The 27833-nt window shown below is 33.2% G+C and overlaps 4 protein-coding genes and 1 long non-coding RNA gene across 12 annotated transcripts; 3 read left to right on the top strand and 2 right to left on the bottom strand.

The window, feature by feature from the left end:
- Positions 1–339: 339 nt before the first annotated feature.
- On the bottom strand, positions 340–3931 carry LOC105137870 (zinc finger A20 and AN1 domain-containing stress-associated protein 8-like). 3 transcript variants are annotated; one of them, XM_011043775.1, is made up of 4 exons: positions 3892–3911; positions 3814–3852; positions 3663–3724; positions 340–1251 (listed from the first exon to the last, which is right to left on the bottom strand). In XM_011043775.1, the coding sequence occupies exon 4, from the start codon at positions 1237–1239 to the stop codon at positions 721–723; it is 519 nt and encodes a 172-aa protein (XP_011042077.1). In that variant the 5' UTR covers positions 1240–1251; positions 3663–3724; positions 3814–3852; positions 3892–3911; the 3' UTR covers positions 340–720. The 3 variants fall into 3 exon arrangements, with proteins under 3 accessions (XP_011042077.1, XP_011042078.1, XP_011042076.1); XM_011043776.1 differs by having other exon boundaries at positions 3663–3709; positions 3814–3931; XM_011043774.1 differs by having other exon boundaries at positions 3814–3931.
- A 4501-nt stretch (positions 3932–8432) lies between these two features.
- Positions 8433–13304, top strand: LOC105137873 (serine/threonine-protein kinase Nek6-like). The gene is made up of 13 exons (XM_011043783.1): positions 8433–9069; positions 10221–10287; positions 10399–10464; positions 10604–10650; positions 10963–11008; positions 11116–11196; positions 11276–11318; positions 11404–11453; positions 11607–11688; positions 11775–11824; positions 11913–11986; positions 12071–12122; positions 12204–13304. The coding sequence occupies exons 1-13, from the start codon at positions 8942–8944 to the stop codon at positions 13104–13106; spliced, it is 1689 nt and encodes a 562-aa protein (XP_011042085.1). The 5' UTR covers positions 8433–8941; the 3' UTR covers positions 13107–13304.
- G1 (transmembrane protein G1P-related 1) lies at positions 12214–16927 on the bottom strand. 5 transcript variants are annotated; one of them, XM_011043777.1, is made up of 2 exons: positions 16037–16927; positions 12214–12302 (listed from the first exon to the last, which is right to left on the bottom strand). In XM_011043777.1, the coding sequence occupies exon 1, from the start codon at positions 16819–16821 to the stop codon at positions 16045–16047; it is 777 nt and encodes a 258-aa protein (XP_011042079.1). In that variant the 5' UTR covers positions 16822–16927; the 3' UTR covers positions 12214–12302; positions 16037–16044. The 5 variants fall into 5 exon arrangements, with proteins under 5 accessions (XP_011042079.1, XP_011042081.1, XP_011042080.1 ...); XM_011043779.1 differs by lacking the exon at positions 12214–12302 and adding an exon at positions 13426–13443; XM_011043778.1 differs by lacking the exon at positions 12214–12302 and adding an exon at positions 14740–15084.
- A 2400-nt stretch (positions 16928–19327) lies between these two features.
- On the top strand, positions 19328–24861 carry LOC105137875 (zinc transporter ZTP29-like). Of its 2 annotated transcripts, XM_011043784.1 has the most exons (12): positions 19328–19576; positions 20636–20694; positions 20974–21066; positions 21164–21253; positions 21374–21455; positions 21668–21723; positions 22534–22590; positions 23168–23208; positions 23978–24045; positions 24137–24193; positions 24289–24406; positions 24512–24861. In XM_011043784.1, exons 1-12 carry the CDS (start codon positions 19513–19515, stop codon positions 24555–24557), a joined length of 831 nt encoding a protein of 276 aa, XP_011042086.1. In that variant the 5' UTR covers positions 19328–19512; the 3' UTR covers positions 24558–24861. The 2 variants fall into 2 exon arrangements, with proteins under 2 accessions (XP_011042086.1, XP_011042087.1); XM_011043785.1 differs by lacking the exon at positions 20636–20694 and having other exon boundaries at positions 19493–19576.
- On the top strand, positions 23216–23828 carry LOC105137874 (uncharacterized). Its single transcript, XR_844660.1, has 2 exons — positions 23216–23516; positions 23681–23828. It is a non-coding gene; the product is annotated as an uncharacterized LOC105137874 (long non-coding RNA).
- Positions 24862–27833: the final 2972 nt, after the last annotated feature.

A 27833-nucleotide genomic window follows, 5' to 3' on the forward strand; every position in this document is an offset into this window, starting at 1 on the left:
GTTAAACTTGATGTCCAGAAGGTTAGCTCAAGAAATTTAGAACACAGATTTTGATCTAATTCGAGTTTCTAATTAAATTAAATAAAATACTGACCTATAAAACATAGTTAATCTAAACTAGTTTTATTTTCAACAAGTTCCAATTACTAGCAAGACCTGTCGAGTATTGAAGGAAACACAGCCCCCAATAAGAAATGCCGTTTTCATGGCTTGATAACCTTTCTCATATTGGCATATCATTGCCCATGAAGATAACCAGCCTCCAAAGAAGATGTAATAAAATTTAGGTACAGCATCTGCAAATCTGAAATTAGATACCAGTAGCAGCCACACCATAAATGGGATTCAGGAACGCTAGTAATGCCACGAAAGCCATAATTAAAATTTACAAAGGTACACACGAGCGTCCATGGATGTTTTATGATACTGCTAGAGAGAAATGCCATATGAAACAGGATGACACATTACAAACTTGACCATGACAAAGTCCTTCAAACCAGAGCATAGATTAAGACTTAAAACATTGGGGCCAACATACAAACTCTCGGCAATCATAAGATATGGAGTTTTCATACTGCAGAGATGTCCTAAACTGCCTTGCTTCTCCCCATAGACGACAATTAAAAAAGGGCACCTCATATGACACTCGGCCAACTCAGAAGCCCCAAAGATAAAATGTGCATCATATTTCAGAACATGAAACTTCATCCCATCAGATCTTCAGATTTTATCAAGCTTCTCTGCCTTGACAACAGGGTTGGCTTTTGCTATTGCTTCACGGGCAGCAGTACGGTAATCAAATGGGCAGTCATGTTTGTCTGAGTAGCGATGAGATGCACAAAAGAGGTCACCACATCGACACTTAAACCCTGTTAAACCAACTCTTTTCTTGCAAGAGGTGCACCGGCTTGGCCCCTCCTTCGGCTTTGCCTCAACTCTCTCCCCTGAAACTGAAGCACAGGATGGCTGCACAGTGATGGTCTTAGTCTCCACTGCATTGATTTGGACATTAATGGTGTCAGCAATAACAGGTTCATTCACATTGCTGCTTGACGATCCATTCACAATACTTCCAATTGATGATGCAGCAAGCTTAGTCTGCTCCTGTTTTAACAGCATATACTTGTGGCAATTTGAACACATATTCATAGTAGCTGCACTTCCAAAGAAGCCACAATTGTTAATGCACAAAATAGGACGTTCTGGAGGAGCTTGGCATCCTGTCTCATCACGGTCCATTTTTTGCTTCTCCTGAATCGCACCAGAATATCAATACAAGCAAGAGAAGGTGAATATTAGAAAGGATTTCAATTTATCATAACAGTGGTTAAGAATGCATATTCAAGCACCAGGTAAATGCAAAAGAAAAGTTATCCATACAACAATGTGCCCAGTCAAACGTATTATAACCTCACCAGAACAAAAGCTCTGACAGTAATTTCAAAAAAACAAAAAAGTTGTTTACCCAAAACAAAATTTCAAAAGAGTTCCAAAAAAAGAGTCAGCCAACTGGAAAGAGCACAAAATTTCAAAGATAGCCTTTGCTTTCACAATGGAACATACCAAAAACAAATCCTTCTTTAAAACTAGTTTTCAAACTAAGGATGGTCCCACATGCCTAAAGACCAATGGCCAAAGCCAAGTATGACAGTCTACTTCTATAATGCAAGACCATTCTCCAACTAAAACAACTATGATTCAAAACTAAAGATATTTAACCATCAAAATAAAATGAAAGTGAACAATTCAAAGTCAATATAAGATCCACCCTCATAAAAACTTCTCGACATACTGTAAAAAATATCAAAAAGTACTAAATGATAATTCATAATCTAATATTTTATTACCTTTAAGCTTTTGATGGATATTAAGCAGCATCAGCTAAGCAATACCAAATAGCATGCACATAGACAGGGGCAAATTTGACATTTCATAATTTGAATCATTCCTTCTCAGTATGCCTTTAGATTCCTTGAAAACAAGAGTTTCATGTATAACCACCCACCCACCTCAAAAAACCAGGATTCTTGAGAGCAAAATACAAGGAACCACGTGCCTTCTGTGAACCTTAGGCAGGTTTTAACTTGCACAGTTGTATATTAAGCTGCTTTGATGAAGTAATGAGGAAACACGCAAGATTTATATGATGAGGCTTGGAAGACAATAGGAGAGGAGAAAGAAAGAATAAGAAAGGAAAAGTTGAGGACATAAGAAAGGATCGGAAAATTTGAGGATACAAGCAGTATAGAAACATCAAGGGAACTAAGTCATTTAATATGATGGAAAAAGAATCTGGAAACAAGAAATTATGAAGCAAGTGCTAACCTTTGATGATCATTGTAATATCTACAAGGTCTCACAATTCATGTGGTATCGACATAGAGCTACATCTTTCAATTCAGAAAGATAGTCAAACAGGGAGAGCTATATACTTCAATGTTCAAAGAGCTAGATAAAAAGAAGGGAACATTCCAGAGGATATTAAGACCTTATAAGCTGAGATAAAAGTCAATTTTGGTTTATCTAGAATGAAGATCAGAACATCTTGTCATGGCAGACAAGATCAGGTAATGGTGGAGAAGGCAGTTTAGCAAGGAGTTTACTGAAGACATCTTGTAATCTAACCGGCCCATGAGAGGAGACAAAAATGTCAGCTATACAAGTGGGATTTGGACAGCATATATAAAGATATTTCTAAAGAAGACCACAGGATGTGAAATACAAATAAAAGTTTGAGTATTTGGGGGAGGTGGAATTGTAATTGGTGTTGTTGAACAAACCATTCTAGAAGATACTAAAGAAGAAAAAGATGCCCGATGATCAGAGTACCATGTATAAGGATAGTGGAATTGAAGAAAGAGAAGAGGGATCTATGTTTCTATCCCAATTAAGAATGAATCTTATTGAGGTAAATCAAGCTCATAGATATAGCTTCATGGTGATTCTATGTTTAGCCTGATTTCACAAATCACAATCATTATAAGGAAGTAAACTCGTTCTTTCATGTTTACCTCTATATGCACACAAAAAAATAATTTATTTTGTCTCACACTCATGCCTGAAAGTATCTTTTTAGAGATAGATTATACCACTCTTCTTCACATTCTTTCATGTTTACCTCTATATGCACACAAAACCAGTTGATGGTTGAACTGAAGACAACTCAACCAACTGGAAATGAATCTCAAAAAATTTCATTACATAAGTAGACATAGTAAAATTGAATAACAAAAACCATCAAAAGTCAACAAGATACATATCACAAGCGACCAAACAGCAACCAAGACCTTAACATTCATGTTCTTTAAACAAATCCTCAACCACACCAATAGTAACAACCATAACTAAAAACAAAAAACCAGATCAAAATAGCAAAACTAGAAACCAAAAGCACAATCCCAGACCCCCTCCCCCCAATAACATCTCTTTGTTTTCCCTTTTGAACATTAAAACCTGACAAAGACCTTAAATTTTTTATCTTTTTCCTTCATCATGCCAAAACCAAACCAGAACCCATAAAAACACTCATGTCCATAATCCTACAATTGTAAAATAAATAAATAAATAAATAAATCAAAAGCTACCAGCAACAAATATGTGCATATACATGCTCATAAACACCTCACGTGCATGATGTCTGCATATCAGGTATAGAGACTAACCTGGTTAAACAATAAATGGTTCCTTTTGAGCCGATCTTAGCTCAAAACTGCATAAAAAATCCCTGCTTTTATCAAATGAAACCAAACAAACAAATAAATAAAAAGGCAAGAAATCCATTAAAACACTAAAAACAGAGAAAAAAATCATAACCTTGTAAGAAATGGACCAGATCACCCAGACGAGAGAGAGAGAGGGGATGGGGGGGTAGCCAAGCCAGTCAGAGAAGAGGGGGAGAGAGACAGACAGAGAGAGTTTTTTGATTGAGTTTTCTCTTCCTCTTTTGAGATTTTCTTTTTATTTTTATAATTTTGATGGTCTCCTACTCAATAATTTCTCTTTGATTTTGAAAGGGTAAAACTATATTTCAGTCCCTAAAGAATCATTTAATTATTTCAATTTGATTTATATAATTTGAGATTGTTTTATTTTCGATCCCATATTCTGAGTAATTACTATATTTTAAAGAAAGAAATCATATGAAGTAAAATTTATTGGAAATGGAAATAAAGAAGAAAAACATAAAAGGAAACTAAGTTAATGACATTGTCTCATATTATATCTTAGTAAATCTCTTTGGATTCCACACTAATTAAAATAACTATATTTATCTCAACAAATATTTAATTTATATAACATTTATATCAATTCATTCATGAAATATATTATGACTCTCACATTAAATGTTTTCAAAAATTCAGCATGGTCTTGCATTAAATAGCAAATAGCATTTAATTATGAAGAGATTTTTGGAGTTTTTGGATTTTTTTAAAATAAATAATCATTTTACATTAAAATAATATCAAAGACCCCATTAATTTTAAAAAATATAATCTCATGTGGTGTGTAAAAATATATTTTTCTATTAAATTCCTAATAATTATTGGTAGTTACAAGTAATATAAATTTTTCTGAATATTAAAAAAGATATGAAAGTTATCTAATAAATAAATAAATAAGAGATAAAGAAGGTTTGAAATAAGGAGACTTAAATAATTTTCTTTTTGAGACATCTATGATGCCGGATTAGTAGAAACTTTATTTAAAAAAGAAAAATTATAAACTATATAGATTGACATGAAATAATTATAAATATATAAGGACTAAAATGTAATTTACTCTTTAAAATACCAAAAACAAATAAATAAATAAAAAGATTTCTCTTTCTGCCAGCCAGCCGGGCCATCTTTATTGATGGGGGTATACGTGTCGGCATTCTACTGGATGAGCGTGTACCTTTTTATATTTCCTTTCTTGTCCTCGTGATGCTAGCTAGTTAACGGCTTTTGCCATCTTAGAAACGAGACATGTTAAGTTCACCTGCCTGTTGCTTTACAGGGCAGGAATGTGCTGACGTGCCACCTTGGATGCTCAGACGACATGACATGCTTGAAAATGACATGTCGTTGCTGTGGTGTCACCTAATCCATCCATAATGTGACATTCCATATTCCCATGGTAAAAAAATCACCAGCTTTGCCATTTTCTGAAGATACTTTTTATGCCATTCCTAAACTCATATTCATATTGGGAGTGGTGCATTAACGATAAAAATATTCAATTAAAATCTAAAATAATTAATTCATACTATTATTATCAATTTATTTATCTGAAATTAGGTTTCAAGATTTATGTATTTACTGTTATTAATCGATAATGTTTTCATATATGTTATATACTATAAATTAATACTACTAAACTTGATCAGTTTAAAAAATTAATCTATGGTTTAATTAATTCAAGATTTTGTTGCAGTTAAATTTTAAATAATTAAATAAAAGTTAATTCAATCAAATTTGAGTGATTTAATAGATAAATCCTTAATTTATTAACCCCATCAAAATCTAAATTATTTTTTTGAAAAATAATTTTTTCAAAACAACAATATTTTAACTCAAAAAAATTAAGAAAATTAAAATAACAGAGTAACATGAGTCAATTCATGCAATGATTATCCAAGTCATGTATTAAGTTATGTATTAGGTCTGGTTTAATAATTTTATAACGGAAAATTAGGTGAGTGTTTATGCAATATTAATTGATAGTTGGTAAAAGTAGGATTTGTTTTTCTTTATTAAGCAATGGGCATGAAAGGGTGAATGGGTCAGTAACAACATGTGCGCAACCATAACAAGTTAGCTTGATATATTCATTGACCTTATGTTTATTATTATTATTATTATTATCATTATTATTTGAGAAAATAAATATTGCATAACTTATTGAAATTTGACTAAATTAACCCTTACATGCGTCTAAAGCGGAAAAGCTTCCTTTACTTTCAACCTTCCACATTTGGGTTGAAGACAATATTTCAAGGCTATCAGTCTAATGCGAAAGCTTTATCCAATTTTTTAATTTATGCAATTTTTTTAATCTTTTTTTATTTATTTTTGGGGATAGATACTGAAAGCGGAAGGATAAACACAAGCAAAGGTGGCCCAGCAACACTTTACCAGCAGGCTACACAAGCAAAGCTGATTTTCGAAGGCATGAGGGTTTTCCTAATCATGAGTGCTTTTTGCTGGTGGCTTCCAAAGGAGCGCACGGCGGCGGATGTTTGAGATGCACGCGGACCTCTTGTCATGGCCGCAATCATGCTTCATCAAAGAGTAAACCAGGCTGCTTCTTAACTCCGTTGCCGACAATGCTTGGATTTACCATAGTTCTTTTATTTAATATTACAGAAAAAGCTCTTGATTAGTTAAATAATTTCTATTTTTATACTACACACACACACACAATTGTATTTTAAAATTTTGGATTTGCAGAGGTTAAATAATTTATTTCTTAATCATGAAAACTTGTTTTTTTTTAATCCTACCTATAAAAATCTAGCTAATAATAATTGTAACCAATACATATGTTTTTTTTTAAATCATGATTAAAATTATTTAAAAATAAATAAATTTTAACTGCAGTCATAAAATCTATCATGATCCTAAATAAACACTCTTGCTCTTCTTCAATGGGGGCAATGGGTGTTAGGTGCGCGTGTGAGAGATCCTGAGGTATTTCCTTTCCCTGGTTTTTCATGCTTCTCTTCCTTTCATGATCCCAATGGAGTTTTTAATGGAAGTAGATTAAACATTCATCAACTAAAACTTAATTGATCCCAATAAATTTTTAATGACTTGGATGAATTAAGTTAGATTAACATGAAAAATATTAAAAGATAATATAATGTTATTGTTAAAAATATTAAAAGATAATATAATGTTATTTTTAGTAAAATATAATAATTGAGATAACTCCACGGGTTAATTTAATTACCTCACTAATTTTCTAAGTCAATCACGTGTTACTCAATTACTATTTTTTTATTAATATAAATATTTAAATTGATTTATATGTATTTTAATTAATTATATAAATTTTAAAATTAGAAATTATGTAAATCTTAAATGAATATGAGATTTATAAAAATTTTAAGAAGTAGTTCAATAATACTTGTTTTATTGCTATTGTTTTTTAAGAAGTTTAATTATCTATACCAGTTCAATAATACTTGTTTTATTGCTATTGAAATCTTACTTATGAAACCAATCGTGGATTTTGAACTTAAATTAAGTTAAATTTTATAAAAAAAATATAAAAATTTAAGATGTAATTCTATTTTTTTAATTTTCTCTAAAAATTTAATTACGAGTTTACCCGCGCTCCCTATAAACCAAACTTTATAGTGATGGTTACCGAATCAGATTAAATGAAGAATGATGAAAATGAAATTACACTGATAGCATACACCAAGAAATTATTATAAAAACTCAAAACACAAAGTCCATTTTTTTATATATTTCAGCAGATTGATTGGCCATTAATTCATATCCTTTTTAACGGGAAGAAATCCTGGAGGTGTGGCGTGCCAATCCAAGCATGGGTACAGAGAGCTATGGCCCTACCACATGGATGAAGAATTAACAACTTTGAATTGATATCAAAATGCATGGGTACAAGAGAGATTTTTCAGCCCATTAAGAGCTCCAAAACAGTGTAGATAATGCAGCCATGGAGGGACGAAAAAACAACAGCCAAGGCATCCTGCTGTAGCCCAGATAAGAAGAACAAACTTGGACAAACCAAAAAAATGCCCCCTAAATTTTGGATCAGTAACAATTTTATCCTCCAACAATTTTTTGTGTCCATCTTGATTCCTCAATTAGAACTTCCGGTAGAGTACTTATGATAACATTTCTCACAAAACAAACTTCTTTTTCAAGAGAAAAAAGTAAGATTTAAAAGGCAGCCATAATCAAATGCTTATGAAAAGGGTTAGTTGAAAATATATTAAGATATAAAATTATAGTAATTAAACTTGGAGTTATAAATTAGATAAATTAACTCGAGTGAATCAAGACAATTTTATTTTAATTTTTTAAAGTTAAAATGATATCATTGTTTTAAAAAATTTATAAAAAAATCTAATTTTTTATTAGATTTTAATCACGTCAAATATTATATTTGACTCGTTAGGTTAACTAGATTAGCTCTAAGTTGATTTTTCTTGAAGAACTAACCTTGATGAAAGTGTGATCAGTCAAGTCCCAAGCTAACCTGATAAGCATAGCTAGAGTGGACGAGTTGAGTTTAATAATTATGTGTGAAAGTGATATAGAAATCTGTTGAGGCTATCTATGTACTCAAGACACATTTTTAAGTTTGTCAAAAGATGTTTGATTTATAGAATAAACCTTTAGTTAGAGGATAGTGACCCCCCAACCACTCATGGCAGTAATGATATGCTGGGAGTCCCAAAATGCAAGTAAGGCTATGCTGCTATGCTTTCTTTTCTATTTCAAAACTGTGGTTGGCATACCTTGTCACGGGAGGAAACTAAACTTTTGCCTCAAATTTGGTCCTACTTTTGAATTTAAAATGAACATTCAACGTGTTCAGTTTCTTTCCTTACACATTTTTCTTGAGCTCAGATGGCAAGTCAGGATTCTGTTTTGAAGGGTTTTCTTTTTTTTATTTTTACTCTTTATGGGGTAATTCTTGAGCAGTTCTGTGTGGTGTAAATGCAGAATTTATAGCACTCTGTCTTCATGGTTGTGGCATGATTCCTGTTTGTGATCTCTGAACCACACAGCTTATACCGTGACATTGTCCTCTGCAAACAGTTAATGTTTCTGTTGTGGTCTTGAATTCAGTTTAATGGTGCTTGTAGCCATTTAATGTTCTGGCTTGCTTGACATGTAGCAGTCAATGAGGAGCACAGGCTGGAGAGGCTAGTGAATAAGTGGTTATATAGCTTAAGGTTGTGTTACTTTGCTCAGCATTGATGTTAGTCATGGAGACTAAGAACAAAGAAATGGTATCAAAGATGGATGATTATGGTGTTATAGAGCAAATTGGAAGAGGAATTTTTGGAGCTGCATTTCTTGTTCTTCATAAATTTGAGAATAAAAGGTATGGAGTTTCTCTGCCAAATCTTCCTTGCAGTTAAATTTCCTCAGGTATGATTGTTTCTGTTCGCGCTTCAAAAAGAGGGGTCAGTAGAAGAGAACTGCCCCTGCAAGTTAAGGAAAGGGGTAGCCTGATAGGCTCAATTTGAATCCTGTCTTGCTCCACAAAGAAACAGAAATAAAAAGGAGAGAAGAAGAAGATACTTGGGAAGGATACAAGGGACTAAAATTGATCATTGTTTACTTAATATTATGCAACTTTTCTGTGAAAACTGAAGAGCTGGATGTTACTGTGGATGCCTTGCGAGGGTTAGTTAATGCCAAATGAAGTTCTTAGCTCTGCCCTTTGAGAGATAATTGAAAGGATCAGTCACTTGTTTATTAAGTGTGATTAGGCCCACATATTTCATGTATTTCCTCCTGCTCTAATTGTTACAGAATAAATATGCTTTTCCGTACAAAGCTGTTTTCAGAAATCTGACATGACATATGATCCAGCTTAGCCAAGTTATCTTGGAAGATTTACTGTCGGAAAATTATTGTCGGAAAAACTAATATGTGGATCAAAATCTATTTTCATATGAAATGTCTCATGCATCTTCAATCATTAGTCTAAGCATGAACACATATTATCTAAACATGAATCATAATCAATATTCACATACTGAATGTATCTGAATTGCAGCGTCCGACACTTCTCAGAGCATGGAGAAGGTTTTGGTTTTCCTTCTTGAATGCCAAATTCCTTAGAAAAGTTTACAAACACTTTTATTCTCTCTTCTTCTCAAGTTATCGAATTCTCGGAATCCTTTGAATTATGTAAATAGTATTTGGTTACTATCTCGAAAAAAAGAAAAGAAGACAGAGATAGTGGGGACAAAGAGACATAATTTATTTTATCTATCTATCTCTGTCCCTCCGATTACATATATTTTTATCCCTTTTGTATATGTGTTTTCTATATTGGAACACTAACCAAATGTAACTCTAATGTTCAGTTTGTGTTCAAGATAACCTCCCTCCCCACTTTTCCATTACATGGGATCATGATCCATGTTGACCCATCATGGGTGACATGGATCCATAATCCATTTCCTTCATTAACTATGTTTGGTTACAGTACACTGTTAAATAAAATCTACCTGTATTTTGTAGGTATGTATTGAAGAAGATTCGTTTGGCTAAACAAACAGAAAAATTCAAGCAAACAGCATATCAAGAGGTTATCATCAGCCTCCAGAAAACTGCTCAATTCAGCATTTATTCAACTCTGCTATCTTCTCATGCATTGCACTGAGGAATATAACTTAGATAATGATGGTATATGATGCAGATGAATTTGATATCGAAGCTGAATAATCCCTATATTGTGGAGTACAAAGATTCATGGGTGGAAAAGGTACCCATTTAGCAATCTGCTATTGTTGACACTGGTTTTACCTCACAATTGAGGGGGAAACAGAAGGAAAATTTATTGAGCAAATCATCTCTCCCAAGTACCAAAAACAGTATCATCACTCCCTGCCTATGTTTTACAGGAATCCTATGTATGCATCGTGACAGGTTACTGTGCGGGAGGAGACATGTAAGTTACTTCAGTATAAAAATTTGAGTTCAATCTTCAAATGGCATGTAAGATCCTAGATATTTCATAGCACGTACTAAAACAAACACTGCCAATAGGGTTTTGCTAGATGGGGTTGCGACTGCGTGGTTGCACAGATCCCCACCATCTGCGCACAGTGTGGACGACAGAGATCCATGCAGTAGTAGCTACTGCCTTGCAATGCATGTTGATTTTTATTCAACGCTTGAAAAAGACTCAATTTTGTGAATTTCCGACTCATGGAAACCTATATCCTTACCTTCTATGCTTAACCTGATACTGTTGCTACAGGGCTCAGATGATAAAGAAAGCTAGAGGGACGTATCTCCCTGAAGAGGTAAAGAACATGTGGAATATCTACAAGAAACTAAAGTCCTTGGTGACAATTTTCTTTCTCATGTTAGTTTTGCATCTAATGCAAATTATTTTCCAACTCCACTCCAGAAACTCTGCAAATGGCTGACACAGTTGTTGCTTGCTGTGGACTACCTCCACTCCAATCGTGTCCTTCACAGAGATTTAAAAGTATGTTTCGGTAGCAATTTTCATTTGAAAAAACTTGTTCATAACATCATTCTGATATGAATCCACTCTCCAATGCCAGTGCTCTAACATATTCCTTACGAAAGATGGCAACATCCAGCTAGGTCAGGATGCAAATACACAGAACTCTATAACATTTTATTTGTTTCAATTGCACAGAAACTGTATTATCTCACAGTACATGTCCAGGTGACTTTGGACTTGCAAAATTGTTGAACAAGGAGGATCTTGCATCCACGGTAATGGTTCAATTATCGATCTGCTCCGATTGTGCCAAGCTCCTATGTATTGCTAATTCTGCCATTGGTGGCATAACCAAGGGGATCATTTGTTTATCTGAACTTTCCTAGGAAATGCTGACAGCTTACTAATACAGCTTGTTATTTCTGTAGATTGTAGGCACTCCCAACTATATGTGTCCTGAGCTTCTTGCAGACATACCTTATGGCTACAAATCAGACATTTGGTCTCTAGGTAATGAAAGTCCTGCTGACACATTTGTTAAATTTTCCAACCTGGTAGCATAATCTCTCGAAATCACATTTTCTATGATTTTACAGGTTGCTGTATGTTTGAGATAGCTGCACATCAACCTGCATTTAGAGCTCATGTATGCGGCACATGACCTTGTTCGGACAAACATTAGATTTACTTTTTTCTGACACGTGGTCGTTAACTTTTACCATGTTTATGCACAGGATATGGCTGGACTGATTAATAAGATAAATCGTTCTTCTATTTCTCCACTCCCAGCTGCCTATTCCTCCACATTGTAAGTCATACTCTCTGTAACCTCTTAATGCGTATGCACTATATCAAGGAAAATACAACTAAGGGGTTAGCTTCTTATCTGCAGAAAACAGTTAATCAAAAGCATGCTGAGGAAGAGCCCAGAGCATAGACCAACAGTGAGTCTGAGATGCCCTTGCTGCTTCTCTTATCTTATTACAAAAGGTTGTTCTCATTAATATTTGCGTTGTCCTAATTAGGCTGCAGAGCTGTTGAGGCACCCCCATCTACAGCCATATCTTGCTAAATGCCAAAATCTATCTCTCGTGTTCCTCCCTGTAAAGTCCGAATACAGCTTCCTGGATAAACCAAAAGGAACCCGGCTACCTAACAAGTCTAGTGTTCACAAGAATAACATAGGTTTGAAAGCAAGTCCATCAAAGGGGTGCAGATGTTTTAAGCAGGATGCTTTTGACCAAAAAGTAGCAGCCAGTGATTTGTACAACAGTGCAGAACAAACCGAAAGTGCCAACTCTGAAACCTCTTCAGCAAGTATTGCAAGGACTCACCCTGAAGATGAGAAACCAGAAATTGCTTCTAAGAAGTCACAAATAGTCCAAGAGAAGCTCTGTGGAGTCGGACAAGCTAGCATGGAATTCAAAAATGCTAGTCTTGGGATTTGCAAAAGAAAGGAAAAGCTGTCTGAAGATTCAACCGGCTATGTTGGCCTTTCTGGTTACAAAAAGGCATCAGCATCCCCGATGGGTGACAAAACTGGACATGATATGGAATTGGAACCCAAATTCTGCAAACTCCCAGCAGTAACAGAAATGAAATCAACACCATCAAAACTGCCTTGCGGAAATGATGTTGGACAAAAGGAAATGAACAGAACCCCTAGTGATATCTCATTGATCAGTTCATTGACTTCCCTACATGGTGATGAAATAAAGATTGAATGGAATCCTCAGAGCCTGCAAAGGGCAGATGCTCTGGAATCACTGCTAGAGATTTGTGCAAATTTGCTAAGACAGGAAAGGTTTGAGGAGCTATCAGGAGTACTAGGACCCTTCAGCGAAGAAGCTGTGTCATCAAGAGAAACAGCCATTTGGTTGACAAAGAGCCTCATGAAACTCAACAAAAATGGCAATGGAGCAGATTAGCAACACAAGATTCTGATGACTCAATTGACTAATTTAACTTGATCTGACACGGAGAGTGTATACAGTAGATTGTCAATTGTCAAATTTCTGTCTTTTTTTGGTGGATGCTGACAATGTTCATTAAGGAGTTCTTCAAAAATCAGAAAGGAGCAGCTTAGCAAAATTTGCTTGTTTCTTATAATCATGATTCGATCTTAATCCCTGACTTCGTTTCAGCTCAAAATTATGGAAGAACCAAATTAAAAGACATACTATACAGGCAAGATCCTTTTCATTAATGTTGAAGATTGAATCTACCACTGCTAAGGTATCTCGTATCAAATGAAATCATGATTACCTGCAGAACAAGTTAGAATTTCGAATCATAAAAATGTCTTAGAATTTTTTATCCAAACCGGACCATTTGAATCAAAGATTTTTTGTCCAAACCAGACCATTTGAATCAATGCCAACCCCAAACAGACATTGCACTTAGATTGCTTGGTTATGACATTGAGCTTGTTTATTATAATTAGATATTGCTTAGAAAAATAAAATAAAATAAAATGTCTTAAATCTCATGTCTCAAAAATTTTATCCCAATATAGCCTATCTAGCTCCCATTTCTTGTACCGTAACTGATAGCAACAACGTGGATTTCCCTTAACTATGTACATCTGATAATCCAATGTCCATAATCACAAGCATATAAATCTGGAAAAACCAGCTATTCAATATTGCAAACCTAAAATAAACACCAACTCCTTCACTTGAAACATGGAGTACGTTAGCAGTTCCCAGGCTGCATTCTTTGTCGTTTAAGATATGGCACCTTCATCAGCATTTTCTAATCATGCATCACTGTGGGACATATGGTGGGTGACCCTGTCACAGGGCGATGGTTGCTGGGGCTGGATTTGTACAGGTGAGGAATGAATTCATCTGGTGTCTGTCTTTGCTATTTATATACGCTACTTAACTGCTTATTTGTACTTACCCTCATATAGTATGTCTTTGCTCTTTATATTTCTTTCTTCTTAAAATATTTTGTACGTGTAATGGTTATAAGACCTATGATTATAAGACCTGACCCAGAATCGATCTGGCTCAGGACCTGGAACACGGATTACAAGGCTAGAAAAAAGCTTGAAGCGATATCATTTTGGTTAGAAAAATGGATTTTTTTCACCAACTACACCCAATTGAAACGTTGAAGTTCTGCCACTTGTAATGATACAATGACCATTCCTTGAATGATGTTTACCCATCACTCTGTTAGTGTACATGAGGAAAGAATACAGATAATCCAGAGAAAACTGCATGCCAAACTTCCTCCACAACACACAAGGGCAACACGGATTCCCTCACCTGAATATCCATCAATTTAGTTTCCAACTACCCACTGTTAACCTAATGCTCATGTACCAAATGGTAGCATTTGGTTACTGTATCAAAATAGAAGAGATGGACACAAATGAGGATAGACAGGACATGTCCCCTTGTCCTTACTGTTCTAAAAGAGTATAAATTCACTCCAAAAACTATCCTAGAAACAGATTTAATTTATGTCATTGTCTTCAAACCAAACACGTTTTTGTCCCTTCTATTTTTGGATACTAAACAAACACAACCTATAGATGAGGAGCAAGCTGGCGAGAAAGAAAAGCAAATAAAGCCATGCTCATTAATCAAACTACACCATTTTTTTCAAAATTCAAAGTAAACTACTTACGCGCCACCTCTATACAAAGTCATTGTCCACTAAATATCTGAACTTTCAAGCAATGCCCGTCAATGAACAATCAATGATTTTCTCCTTCGTAGACTCAGCCAGCCTAGTCTCAATAGCAGCCATAACCTCATTAAGCATAACCTCAATAGTTGCCATAACCTCATCATTAAGCATTATACTTCTCACCATTCTTAGCCAAAGCTGACCAAAGAGTGATATTCCCCACAACTTGCCAGCAATACCACCATTTATGTCATTGTTCTGAGCCTAGGTATAAAGAGCCAAATATACCAGTTTCAAATTGTGTTTCCTGGTATGAGCATGTATATGATCCACAAACCCAAATTAATGACTGAACTCAAAACCTACTGATTAAACTATCTGAAATTCAGGTTTCTGGACAAAAACGGACAACATCATCTCTATGAGAAACTCAACAGCATCCACTGCAGTATTATGTTTCTAAACCAAATACAGGAAACCATATCTATGAATGTCCTGAACTTTCAGTAAGGCAGAAGCAACACTATAATGGCATGATTTAACTAAGATTTTATATATATATATATATATATATATATATAATGACTTGCAAAAACAATTTGGGAATGCAAAAAGGAAGTTTCAATAACAATCATCGTAGTCGAGTTATTTGGTCATTGTTTGTATGATGAGCTCTGAAACCTATTCATTTCCCCTAATTTTCAGCAGAAAAACTATGATTCCACTCTAAAATCAGGAGGGAGTTCCATCCTAGATGGACTGGAATCATGGGCTCAACTTTTATCAACCATACATGCCACAGAAAAATCAAATATCGAAACATTGGGAAAAAAATCCATAACAGAAACATTAGCATAATTATTGAAAACTAATTCACACTCATCAATCCACAAGAACATTCATTCATTGATGGAGTTTATTCATAATTTCATTAAAGTGAAAGATTATTCATAAATTAATATGCAATTACAAAAGTTGCAGCTTCAATTGATCAAATTCCCTGTCCCTCAAAATCCAATAACTATCTATCCTCTCACCTCAAAACAAAGCATAGATAGATCCGAGCAATGTATAGATAGCTCCCAATTAAATCCCTCCTATTTCATATATATTCTTATCACTAAATATCAGATAACATCCGATCAAATACACTACATTACCAAAAAAACAAGTAAATCATAGAATTGATCAAAAAATAAAAAATTTTGAATCATACCCATGATTTCACTTCTTCTTCTCAGCTCCACCTTCCCCAACTTCACCAGCCTCGATCAACTTCTTATTCCTCTCAATCGCGGCCGCAACTTCTTGAGGCATATACTTCTCATCATGCTTAGCCAAGACCTCAAACGCCTTAAAATAGCACTCTCCACTCCTCGCCTTCCCAGAAACATTCTTCAACCCAACTTCCTTCCTCACCTTATCATCCAATTCCTTCATAAACCCTTCAACAACAACAGAATGTCCTTCTCGAAACAAATCAGGCAAGGACCCTTCGTACTTAACTAAAATATCTGTAATCAAATCAGTGACAACGAATTCCATTTCAGGACTTGATAACGGATGAACTACGCTGCCTTCAAGGACTAAACCACCTAATCGGAACTTGTTCTTCGATGGGTTGTTCTTGAATTTCTCAACCGCATCACTTGGTGTTATGTAAAAGACTAATTGATCTTGAAAGTTGTTAAGCACTATAACGATGAAACCTGCAATGCAGCTGAAGGTTAAGGCGTAGGTCCAGAGACGACGGTTTTGGAGTTGGCGGGCTCGAGCTCCGATGTCAACTGGTTTGGGACGGGTGGGGATGTGGCGGCGGGAGGCGGAGAAGAAGCGGTGAGTGGAAAGAGAATGGAGATCCGAGAGGGAGGTAAGGATTATGGGTTTTGATTTGGTGGAACTGTGGAAGAGAGCGGTGGCTGTTGTAGTGGTTGTGGTGGCGGGGATGCGGTGGAGGAGGTGGGAGCGGAGGCGGAGTATGGAGGAGAGGCGAGAGGACATTTTTTTTGGAAGGGACTAGGTGTTTGTTTCTCGGGAAAGTGAGAGAGAAAGTGGGGAATTGGTTGCGTTTTCTACTGAGCGGGTTTTCAAAAGGGTTTATGGAAGGGAAAAATCAAATGAAGCCAAGTCAACCACGTCGTCTTAGTGTTGAACCCTCCAGTTAATCATATTATAATTATTTTTATTTAAAAAAATGTTAATTTTTTTTTACTTGTTTATTAGATATAAAATATTCTTAGCATAAAAGTTTGATTTTTTTTTATTGTAATAATCACTAATTTTGCTTTCTGATTGAAATAATAATTATTAATGAATCCTTACAATTCATGAAATATAAATAAACATCAATATAAATTCTACTTCTACGTGTGTGGAACACCCGCATAATTTATATGATTGTGTTTAATAAAAAAAATAGATATAAAAATATATTTAATTAAAAAGATAACAATATTAAATAAACTTATATTTGTAATAGATTTGAAGTAAATTTATATTTTTTTAAAACAAGACATGCATTTTTTAATTTCAAAACAATAATCAAAAGTTATTACTTAATAACCATATAGTAAAATTGTTATAATAACTATATAGTAAAATAATATATCAAAATTACCTACTAATATTTTCATAAATGAAAATATACCTTAGGTAATTCCTCTTATTGCATGTCTCAAAGTCTAGAAACCACGTCAAAAGGCACAAAACTCGAAAGCCCGAGCCATAAGCTTAAGACAAAGCTGAAGGCGAACTTGTCCGAATGTTGAAAAGGCTTGAGAAGGGAAAAGAAAAAATGACAAGGTTTTACATGTAATTTCAACTTAACATTGATGGGACGACATTTTCTAATTTTAATTCAATTTTGTATATCTTATAATGTCATTTATTTTGTTTCTTGATAAACGGTTTCGAATAAATATTTTGCAAGTCAAGACTTAAATAATTAGGCTCATTTTTAAATTTTTTTTTTTTGTATTTTATTAATTTTTTAAACCTAATTTTCTAATTTAATTATTAAAGTCAGCCTAACTTAATAGGTTAATTGATAAATTTATAACTCAAAATCTGATGCAAATTAAATTTTAATCTGAAGCATTTTTTATATTAACAAAACTAAATTAAATTAAATTTGATAATTTGGTGAGTTGATTTTCAATTCAATTAATCTAACCAAGCTCAATTCAAAAATATAATTAGATTAAAATAAGAATTTTTTTAAATAAAACATTATCAGCTTAGATTAAAAAAATAATAAATATAGATTTACTTAGACTCAACCACAATAATTTTTGGTATGTACTTCTTATTTTATTTAGAGGTTGTGTAATATTTTTTTGAAGATGTATCAAAATATTTTTATATTTTTTTAAAAAATTATTTTTTATATTAACATATTAAAATGATAAAAAAATAAAAAAATTACTTTAAAACAATTTTTTTATGTAAAATTTAGGACAATGCAATTTAAAACGCAACTCCAAATAAGTTTTAAATTTTATTTAAATCTCTAATCTTTTAAATTTTCATTTGAGTATCTAACTATAGCTATCACAAATTAAATTATATTAAATTAATATTAGATGCAACAAAACATTAGGCTAATGTATTATATTGCCCTCCAAACCTTGGCCTTACTCACAATAATGTTTAGAAGAATGTTTGGGTTGCTTTTCAAAGTTTGAGACATGATATAAAGTGTAAACTGCTAATTATTTATTAGAATTTTAATTTTTTTATTTGTCTAAGATTTTTCTCGAATGTGGTCTCAAATTCTTAAATCATATATGAAAATTAAATATTTTTTAAATTAAATTTTAAATAAATAATTTACAATTGAATAATGTATAATTGTGTATATGATAAATATTTTTATCCAACTCCTCTTAATTTAAAATCCAAAATAATAGATTGAAAATAATTTTATTAACCATCAAAATATAAAAAGATGTTTCCGTTCTTCCAAAAACTTTCAGAATAAAATAGTTATAAAACTAGACATATGACTCCAAATTATAGGTTATAAAAATGAATTTGATTATTTTTTTAAAAATTAAAATAATATTTTTTTAAAAAATATATTTTAACTTGACTTAAATCAATCATCGTGGTAGCTTGAGTTTTTAATTAAGTCAATCGATTTTTTTTTAATTTAAACTAACTCAAACCCTAAATTAATTATTTCTAGATAAACTCACTAGCCTGTTCACGTTTTGTAATTATGTTAAAGAGTATTAACTATTATTTATTAGTAACATTTAATTTAATGTAATTTAATTATATTTTTATTTTAAAATATGGTAATAAGTTAGTTAAAGTAAATGTTTATGAATGTAGTGAAAATTATTTTTTATTTAAAAATATATTAAAATAATAATTTTTTAAAAAAATTATTTTAAATCCGTACATTATAACCATTTAAAAATATTGTAAAAAATAATTTTAAAGCATGAAAAAAATTTAAAAGTTATAAAAATCAAAGTTTTACCGCAGGGCAAACGGATAGACGGTTGAGTAAGGAAACAACACTTCCTTGAACATTTCTTGTTCCTTTCTCTCAAACCATCCCTTTCTTTCTCCTTTTTATGTTCTTTTCCTCCAACAACAATCATTCCTTCAGGGGAGTGGTTATATAAACGATCTCTAAACAGTACTTGGGTCATTGTCATATACAGAAAAGAAGCATTTCTTTCAATGGATTCTCAGGTCATGGTAGCTTTGGCGCTGTCTCTTGTGGGTGGATTAAGCACTTCTATAGGTAAGTTATATATAAAGCTTGCAACTTTTTATGTTTTTCTATGATGGGCTGGTTTCAAAATTCTTGTTTTATTTGAAAATTTTAAGATACCATGATTAAGGATTTTTCTTTTTGTGCTGATATGGTTGCGTACGTAGTCTTTTTGAGGTTCTTGATGTTTTCACGTTGTGGACTTTGTTTTACTATCATTTTTTTTAATGGAAATATGATGTGGGGTTTAGTTGGTTCATGGTTTTTCATGCATTTTTACTATAATGTGGAAGACTCTGTTGTGTTAGTTTAAATTGCTGTTTTTGTTATATTATAGTCGGATTAAATTTGGTCCTGATTGTTCTTGCTTGTGGACTGGTTTCTTGAATCTAAATTGTAACAAGAAGAAGATTAAAATTTAGGGATGTTAATTTAGAAGTTGATTCAGCGTTTCTGCTATGTATAATGAAGACTAGTGATTGAAATGATGAATAGAGGAATCCTTTTTTCGGTAAGATGATTGTTGAGGAAAAGACAACGATTTTTTTTTTAAATTTCAAGGAAAAGAAGTAAATCCATTAACCTTAATTCTTAACAATGTCTGTTGAAGATTAGAAAGTTGCCTAATTTACTTGGTCTAGTGTTAGAAGCTCATGTGAAGAGGCCTATAAAATTTACTTGCCTAAAGTTGCCTGGAATCCATAATTTTCCAAACACAAAAGGCCCTATAAAATTTGTCAAATCCTCAGCACCCACTACACCCCCTACGTCCTAGCACTCATATTTTTCTATATTGTTAACGTTTTGGTCTGAGTGAGAGCATCTCCACGGACACTTTCATGATTATTGTGCCTGGCGTCTCTGTTCTGGGTGGTTCGAGTACTTCACTAGGTTAGCAACGAAAGACTTGTCTACATGAATATGGCATGAAATTCAAAAATTACTATTTACTCTTCTAGTTTTGATGTCCTGTTTACTTACTGAGGTGTGTTTTTTGATGCTCACTGACTTTGTGTATGGACACCAGTTTTTCTTGTTTACTATGCTTAACACATTTAACCTATCTATAACTCTTGGACTACGAAACAGGTGCGCTCTTTGTAATTCTCTGTCAGACTCCCAATTTGAAGATGCTTGGGTTATTACAGGTGGTTTTCAGAAGTTGAAGTCTCCATATTCAAAAAGCTGTTTTGTTTTGCCCTTCTTTATTGCTTCTTCTTCTCACAAGAAAAGAACTCCACCTTTTAGTGTTTTATCTACCTATGAAAGGATAGTGGCTAATTAATTTCCTGTGTCTGCTTAATTCTGGTATTAGTACATGCTTATGAGAGAATGCTGCGGCCTGGAGTTACCATAAATGATCCTAATGTTGTATTAAACTCCAGGGGAAGGTATTTGCATTAACACTTTCTAAGCTTCCTGTGCAGGGTTTTGCTGCAGGCCTGATGCTCTGCATATCATTCCTTGATCTTGCTCATAATGCTATCAATTCAATTGGATTCTTAAAAGGCAATCTCTGGGTTAGCTATATCTTTCCTTCATCAAATTCAAATTTTATTGCTTACTAGACATTATTTATTCATTTATACCTGTCAATTTTTTTCCTTGACGGTGCAGTTTTTTGGAGGTGTTGTATTCTTTGGTATCATCGCCAATTTTATCCCAGAGCCAACACTTACCTCAAGCATAGATATTAAAAGTAAAAAGGTTCTGGATGATACATTTTCCTAATACTTAATTGTTTTGTCACTTCAACAATGGCTGCTTTTCTATGTTGCTAGAATATTAGAAGGTAACGTGACAGTTTGGAACTTCGTTTGGTAACAGAAAAATGGTGACCAAGGGGGAAAGGACATTATGAAAAAGCATCGTCGCCAAGTTTTGTTCAGTGGAATTATCACTGCAATAGGTATGACTGACCTTCTCTGGTCCTATTCTATCACTCTCTAACTTCGATTTTGCTTGCTTGTGCTCCTTTTTTTTTTTCCCTCCTTTTCTTTAACTAAACTGGTAAAGATATCAGGGCCCTAAGAGTTGGAAACAGTAAATTTAGTACCTTTTAGTTGGAAAAGTTCATAAACTAGTCTGTTCTGATTGAATCTCGTCTTTCATGGACTGCAGGAATAAGCTTGCATAACTTCCCAGAGGGAATGGCAGTGTTCCTTGGATCAATTAAGGTAGCATTAGCCTTATTTATATTTCCGCTGTAGTGTTGGTATTATGTTCGGCTAAAAAATATATGCATACACAGATTGAAGTCTAGTACTTGTGTCACTCTTAAAATACACCAGTCTTGAATGAAACTCACCCATCAAAGCTTCATCCTAACAGAAACACGAAGGGTTTTTCTTAAAGTCATAATATATGATTGTTTAACAAATTGGAGCTTGTTCATTTCAGCACCATGTTTACGGTTTAATTTCTTGAAGAAAAAGACTTGTCTCTTTAGTGATATTTTTACCTTCTTTAGTATCGTGGGTTGCATTTGCATGCCATTTTACTTGTGCTTCCTGTGCTAAGAAGATTGTTTATTTGACTTTGGTATGATGAAGACGAGAAAAGTGAACCATTCAGTCGCACTATTACTCAATGGCACCAAAATAAGGAGTTTAGTTCCATTTTTTAGAATCTTTTTATGAAAAAAATTATAGTCCACATCTGAAAGAATCAAATTTGTTGCTTCTCAGTATGCTATTATGAATTGCCGAATCACAATATCCAAGGATCTTTGGTTAAGATGTTGCAGTCTTTTTTCATACAATGTTGCCTTCAGTCACAACCCACTTCAATCCTTGTTGATTCCTGGATGCGACCAATTTGGTACCACATGGATTTAGAAATTAATCTTAGTATGCATGTTATTTCCATTAAATACAATTGTCAACTGGAAGCTAACAATGATTGTTTTAATCTCTTGAGATCCAGAAGCTATTTTCTTATTCTTTGGTAAGTCAATTCTGTAATCTTCTTTTATAATTCTATTTTAGGGCTTTCGTGTTGGTATTAATTTGGCTCTGGCAATTGCTTTGCACAACATTCCAGAGGTATGCCTACATATGCTATCAGTTCTTCAAAGAGGTTGCTTTCTTCCTGAATGAGAGTTGATTCCTTTAAACTTTGAGCATTTTAAGTGCCAATTATTTATGGATTTTAATACAAAAAAATTGAGAGGATGTGTTCTTTTGCCAGCATTAATGGGAATTAATTGTGTATTTCTTGCCTATAGACATAATATGCAATTTATCTTATGATAAGATGTGTCTAGGCGCAGTGGATATGTTTGGTTTTCATTTTGAAAGTTCCATAATGTTGTGCTTGAGAAGGATATTTTCTGCGGCTGGACTGTTGTGCCAATTAATATCCAAAACCTTGTTTATCAAATTTTCCTGTATTTTGTTAATGCTTTTTCCCATCTACAAATATAAAATATGATGTTGTGGTTGGTCAACATGGCTTTGTTACTATGTTAAAAAACCAGTTAAATCTAAAAGCTTAAGTTGTTGAAGATATAATTTATATTATCCTCCGACAATCCTAACTTCTTTATGTTTCATTTCCACAGGGTGTTGCTGTTGCACTGCCTATTTATTTGTCCTAACTTTTTCATGTCTATTTCCACAGGGTGTTGCTGTTGCACTTCCTATTTATTTTGCAACACAGAGGTAAAAATTTCCCAAGGCACTGCTCTATTCAGCTTTCTAAAGCATCAGTAAAATCCCCTTTAGAAAGAAATGGTCCGGAGCATGTTTTCTGTGGAAGTAGCCTGAAATGGTACTTTACTGGAAATAAGAATCAACAAATAGGGAGGCGATTACTGGTGATAGTGGTGGCGATAATTGCCCTGTTGACAGTCTAGAATCTAGAGATAGAACTGTAGAGTGGCAGAGTAATGAATATAGAGGTCAGGAAGCTGTGCTGGAGTTTGATTAAAAAAATTTGGATATCCCAGGCACTGCTGAAGATGGTCAAGGTAGCAATTTTATTCTTCTACGTTATGTCCTTGTGTTGTAGCAAAATATTAAAGGGAGTCAGAAGTGCTGCTTTTTTATTGGGGTAGCATTAGTGCCCACCATAGTAGCCTGATCTATTCACTAACGCTCTTGTTTGGCCTCAATGATCTTTCATTTCCCGAAGAAAGCAGGGATCTCAAATAAAGGAAAACAAAAAGGAAACCATAACCTGATTTTTGCACATATCATTTAAGAGTATGATATAGTGCAGATACACTCAACAATTTTTGGCTCCAGACTACTGGCTCCTGCCTAAGGGGTCGGAGTGGCTAGATATATAATAGCTACCCTTATTTATGTGACCACAGTGTTCTTCTGATACCTATGGCTATATTGTTTTTGCTGCTATGTCAACAGAGTAGAATTTATTGTGTTATACCCATAATATAAATTAACTAGGTAGTTTCTGTCCGCATTTCAGCAAGTGGCAGGCATTCAAATTAGCTACACTTTCTGGTTTGGCTGAGCCTCTTGGTGTGGTGCTTGTTGGTATGTCAACTTCTTTTTATTGCTTATGTTTCTAAAGCATGGGAAGTCATTTAATTTCGACCAATAAGAATGTCCTTTTCCTTGACTGTAGCTTATCTATTCCCAAGCAGCTTGAATCCTGAAATTCTTGAGGGGTTGCTGGGATCAGGTATGCAGTACCATTTATTTCTCAGTTTCTCCAGATGTTTGGAGAAAGTCAATGTGCTACTTCAATCTCACCATAAATTTTTGTTGCATTTGCAGTTGGTGGAGTGATGGCTTTCCTTACCTTGCATGAAATGCTGCCACTGGCATTTGATTATGCTGGTCAGAAACAAGCTGTTAAGGCCGTATTCTTTGGTATGGCTTTCATGTCTGCAAGGTAATAGAACTCAAACTATACATGATTCTGTTTCAAGATCTGAATTATTATTATTTTTTTTTTTGTTAAATTATTTTTCTCACATGTATTGCTGCTGGTCTTCAGCCTGTATTTTATTGAAATCAGCCTACCTGATGAGATGAGCTTGTAGCTATGGATCAGCCAAATCAACCTACATAACAATTTGTACATTCCCAAACTAGAGCACTAGGCCATCTTGCTTGGTGCCCGCTTAATCTCGCCTTGACATCCTATAATTCGACCTCATCAGCAGGCCAAACAGGCAGCATTATACTTACAGGAGATTACAGCAGTTTCCATCCTTAACCAATAACTCAAAATTGTACTAACCTTCTTACTTTAGTTAATGTGAAAATGTAAGTGGGCAAGAAGAGTTGACAAGTGGGGAAATTATGGATTGCATAATCTTCAATGAAGTTCATTTCATTATCTCAGTGTTGCTACTCAGTGAGCTCCTATGTATTCCGCGTGATGCTTGCATGGAAAATAAGTGGTTTCTCTGCTGATTACTTGCTGTAATTCTACAAACTGATCTAAAAGAAGAACCCTTTTTATTTATTTATCACAAACTGATATCAACCCTTCTTTTTCCCAACATTTCCTAAGAAAATCTAGAACATGGTTATTAAATCTAGTTTAACGAGTTGACTTGTCTCCGTCTCTTGGTGCTGGAAATCTTGTATAAAAAAAGAAAGTCAATCATGTGACATTTTGTGATTTAGTTAAAATTTAGTTTGATATTTTATGGATTTTCTTTTATCAAAACTTGTTTTATCTTAAAAAAATTAAAACAATATAGGTTTGATTAAGAGATAAACTTGAATTAACTTCTCTAACCCATAATTTAAGCATTGATCCGGGGCATAGGATGGGCTGGATTTCATTTCCATGATTTAGACTCATCTTGGAACATAGCGGCATAAATAATGGGAAAACAAGAACAAGAAAAGAAAAAGGAAGCAACCATGGATTTGGCGGGCAGGGTCCCTAGTATTTGAGAAGAAGATTATGGTTTGTAGGAAATGTAAATCTTCAAACAAGCAATCATACAAACAAAGATCTCATCAAGAGATTCATGGGATTAGAGCTGTCTATTCCTGTCTCTCATTACAAGATAAAAAGGTTGGCTTTTGACTGAATTGGCAAATTGAAAGAGGGGGGAATAGTACAAGGGCAGATAAAGAGACACGCACTTTACAGAAAAAGAGAGAAAAAGTGTATCATCAACTAAAGGAGAAACAAAAGAAAAGATCAAGTTTCATTTATGGGGAAGAGGAACAGCATATCTAATAGAAATTTGATTGAATGTATTCACTAAAAAGTATACTATAAACTATATCATCCAGAAAAAAGGAGTCAGCATAAGGATTCATATTCATGATTTAGTGTCAATAATGATGAAACTGAACAAATGGACCCTTTGTTGTTGCACGGTAAAGCAGGATTCCCATCTCAACTCAAATTATTTGAAAAATGTAGTGGTATATTGCCATGGCCATTTCTACTTGTTTAATTGAGATTAATCTTGAGTTGGGGATGCATGCAAATTATTTCAAAGCGTGTGGAAAGCAAATAAGCTTATGGAACTTCAAAAGACGTTATACTAACTTTTTTTTTTTAAATCAAGGATACAATATATTAAATAACCACTTAACCTTAAAAATAATTGAATCTTAAAAGTAAAAGTATCATTGAAATAGTTTCCTTTCATCAAGAGTAAGTTTCTTTTTATATAGATATAATCAGATTAATAAAGTCAGCTTTCATTGTCATGACTTGAACTCTAATCCTGTAACCAGCAACACAAGAGCATATCACAAAACAAATATATATAAATCAAGGTTGATTTTTAATTTTTTCAAAGCAAAATCATTTCAACTTTTTTAAATAAAATCAAAACAATATCATTTTAAATTAATCTAAATTGACCTATCAACCCACGATCTAGGCATTAAAGCATGTGTGTGTGTATGTAACGCAACATTTTATAATCTTTCAAATATTTCTCAAAACTAATAAAACAACTTATAATTTAATATATTTATTACATTAAATAAAATTCAATCTTTGAAAAAAAAATCTAAATTTTATTGAAAATATCATAATAACGGTGTGTCTAAAACATTGAATTATAAAAAAATAAAAAAACTCCTGGAAGCAAGTAAGATATACCAACAAACAAAGTAGTAAGAACTCTCAATTAAAGGTTAACCTCTTAATGGAAGTTAAGAGCTTAAAATAATATTAAAATGGGAGGTGAGTTTAAGTAGCTCAATAAAAAAATAATATTTAATATATATTTTAACTATTTATAAGTATAAGGATTGAAACAAATATATATACGTATATTAAGCATGATGACATAAAGTAATGGAATACATGTCAGAGATTAGACGAAATTATTGGCTCAGATAATAGATAAAACCTTAAGGTTTTGTTAACAAAAGAGGTTAGTGGCCCCGATTACTATGAGATGATCAATCGTCATAGGTTGATGTCTCTCTTATCAACTAGATATATATAATATTATGTGCACATAAACTAACTATTCTCTGTTAGCATGAAGTTACTGACTAATATACCAACATTAAGATATAATAGATATTCATATAATTATCAATGCAAATAAATGTCATATCAAATAGAATTTAATTCAACAGATTACGAATATGATTTTAAGAATAAATGACTACTCGAAAAATAAAGTAATAGTATATATAATTATTCAACAAAAAATCAATTGCACTCATCATCTAATTAGCACACATAACTATTTATATTACATGCATATTAAAAACTATCTCACCCACTCAAAAAAGAAGAAACAAAAGATATAAGTAGAACCAAAGACCAGTTGGAATCGCTAATAGGAACCTATTATGGATACTGAAAAGCACTAAAAAATGACATAAAAAATATAACATAAGAGATTGAAACTCTAGGTTCAAAGACCAAAACATAATTATAAAACCGAACTAACTCAACTGATTGATCTCAATCATACCCTAAATTTAATCAAACCTAACAGACCTAATTAATGCCTACTGCTGGGTCAACTGAAATGATCAACTGATCGACCACCACCATAAGCCAATCAATCATTTAATTTAGACGAACTAGTCGACCAGAAACAACGAGTCAATATCAAGCAATTTAACCGATTGTTTTGGATTTCTAAAATTCTGATCTATCAATTTTTAAATTTACAGATCCTAAAAGTGATTAATTTGTTCTTCAAGACCCATAATTTTAGTCATCTAATCAATTTATTTTAAACCAACCAACATCCTAAAACATTAATTAAATCTCTTAAATCATTCAATTATTAAATCATAATAAAAACTCTAAACTTTTCTTTAATCCTTTAACCATAAATTTTCTAATAAAAAACAATAAAAAAAATCAT

The sequence above is a fragment of the Populus euphratica genome, unplaced genomic scaffold (genome assembly GCF_000495115.2).
Source record: "Populus euphratica unplaced genomic scaffold, PopEup_1.0 scaffold70.1, whole genome shotgun sequence".
NCBI classification, from domain to species: Eukaryota; Viridiplantae; Streptophyta; class Magnoliopsida; order Malpighiales; family Salicaceae; genus Populus; species Populus euphratica.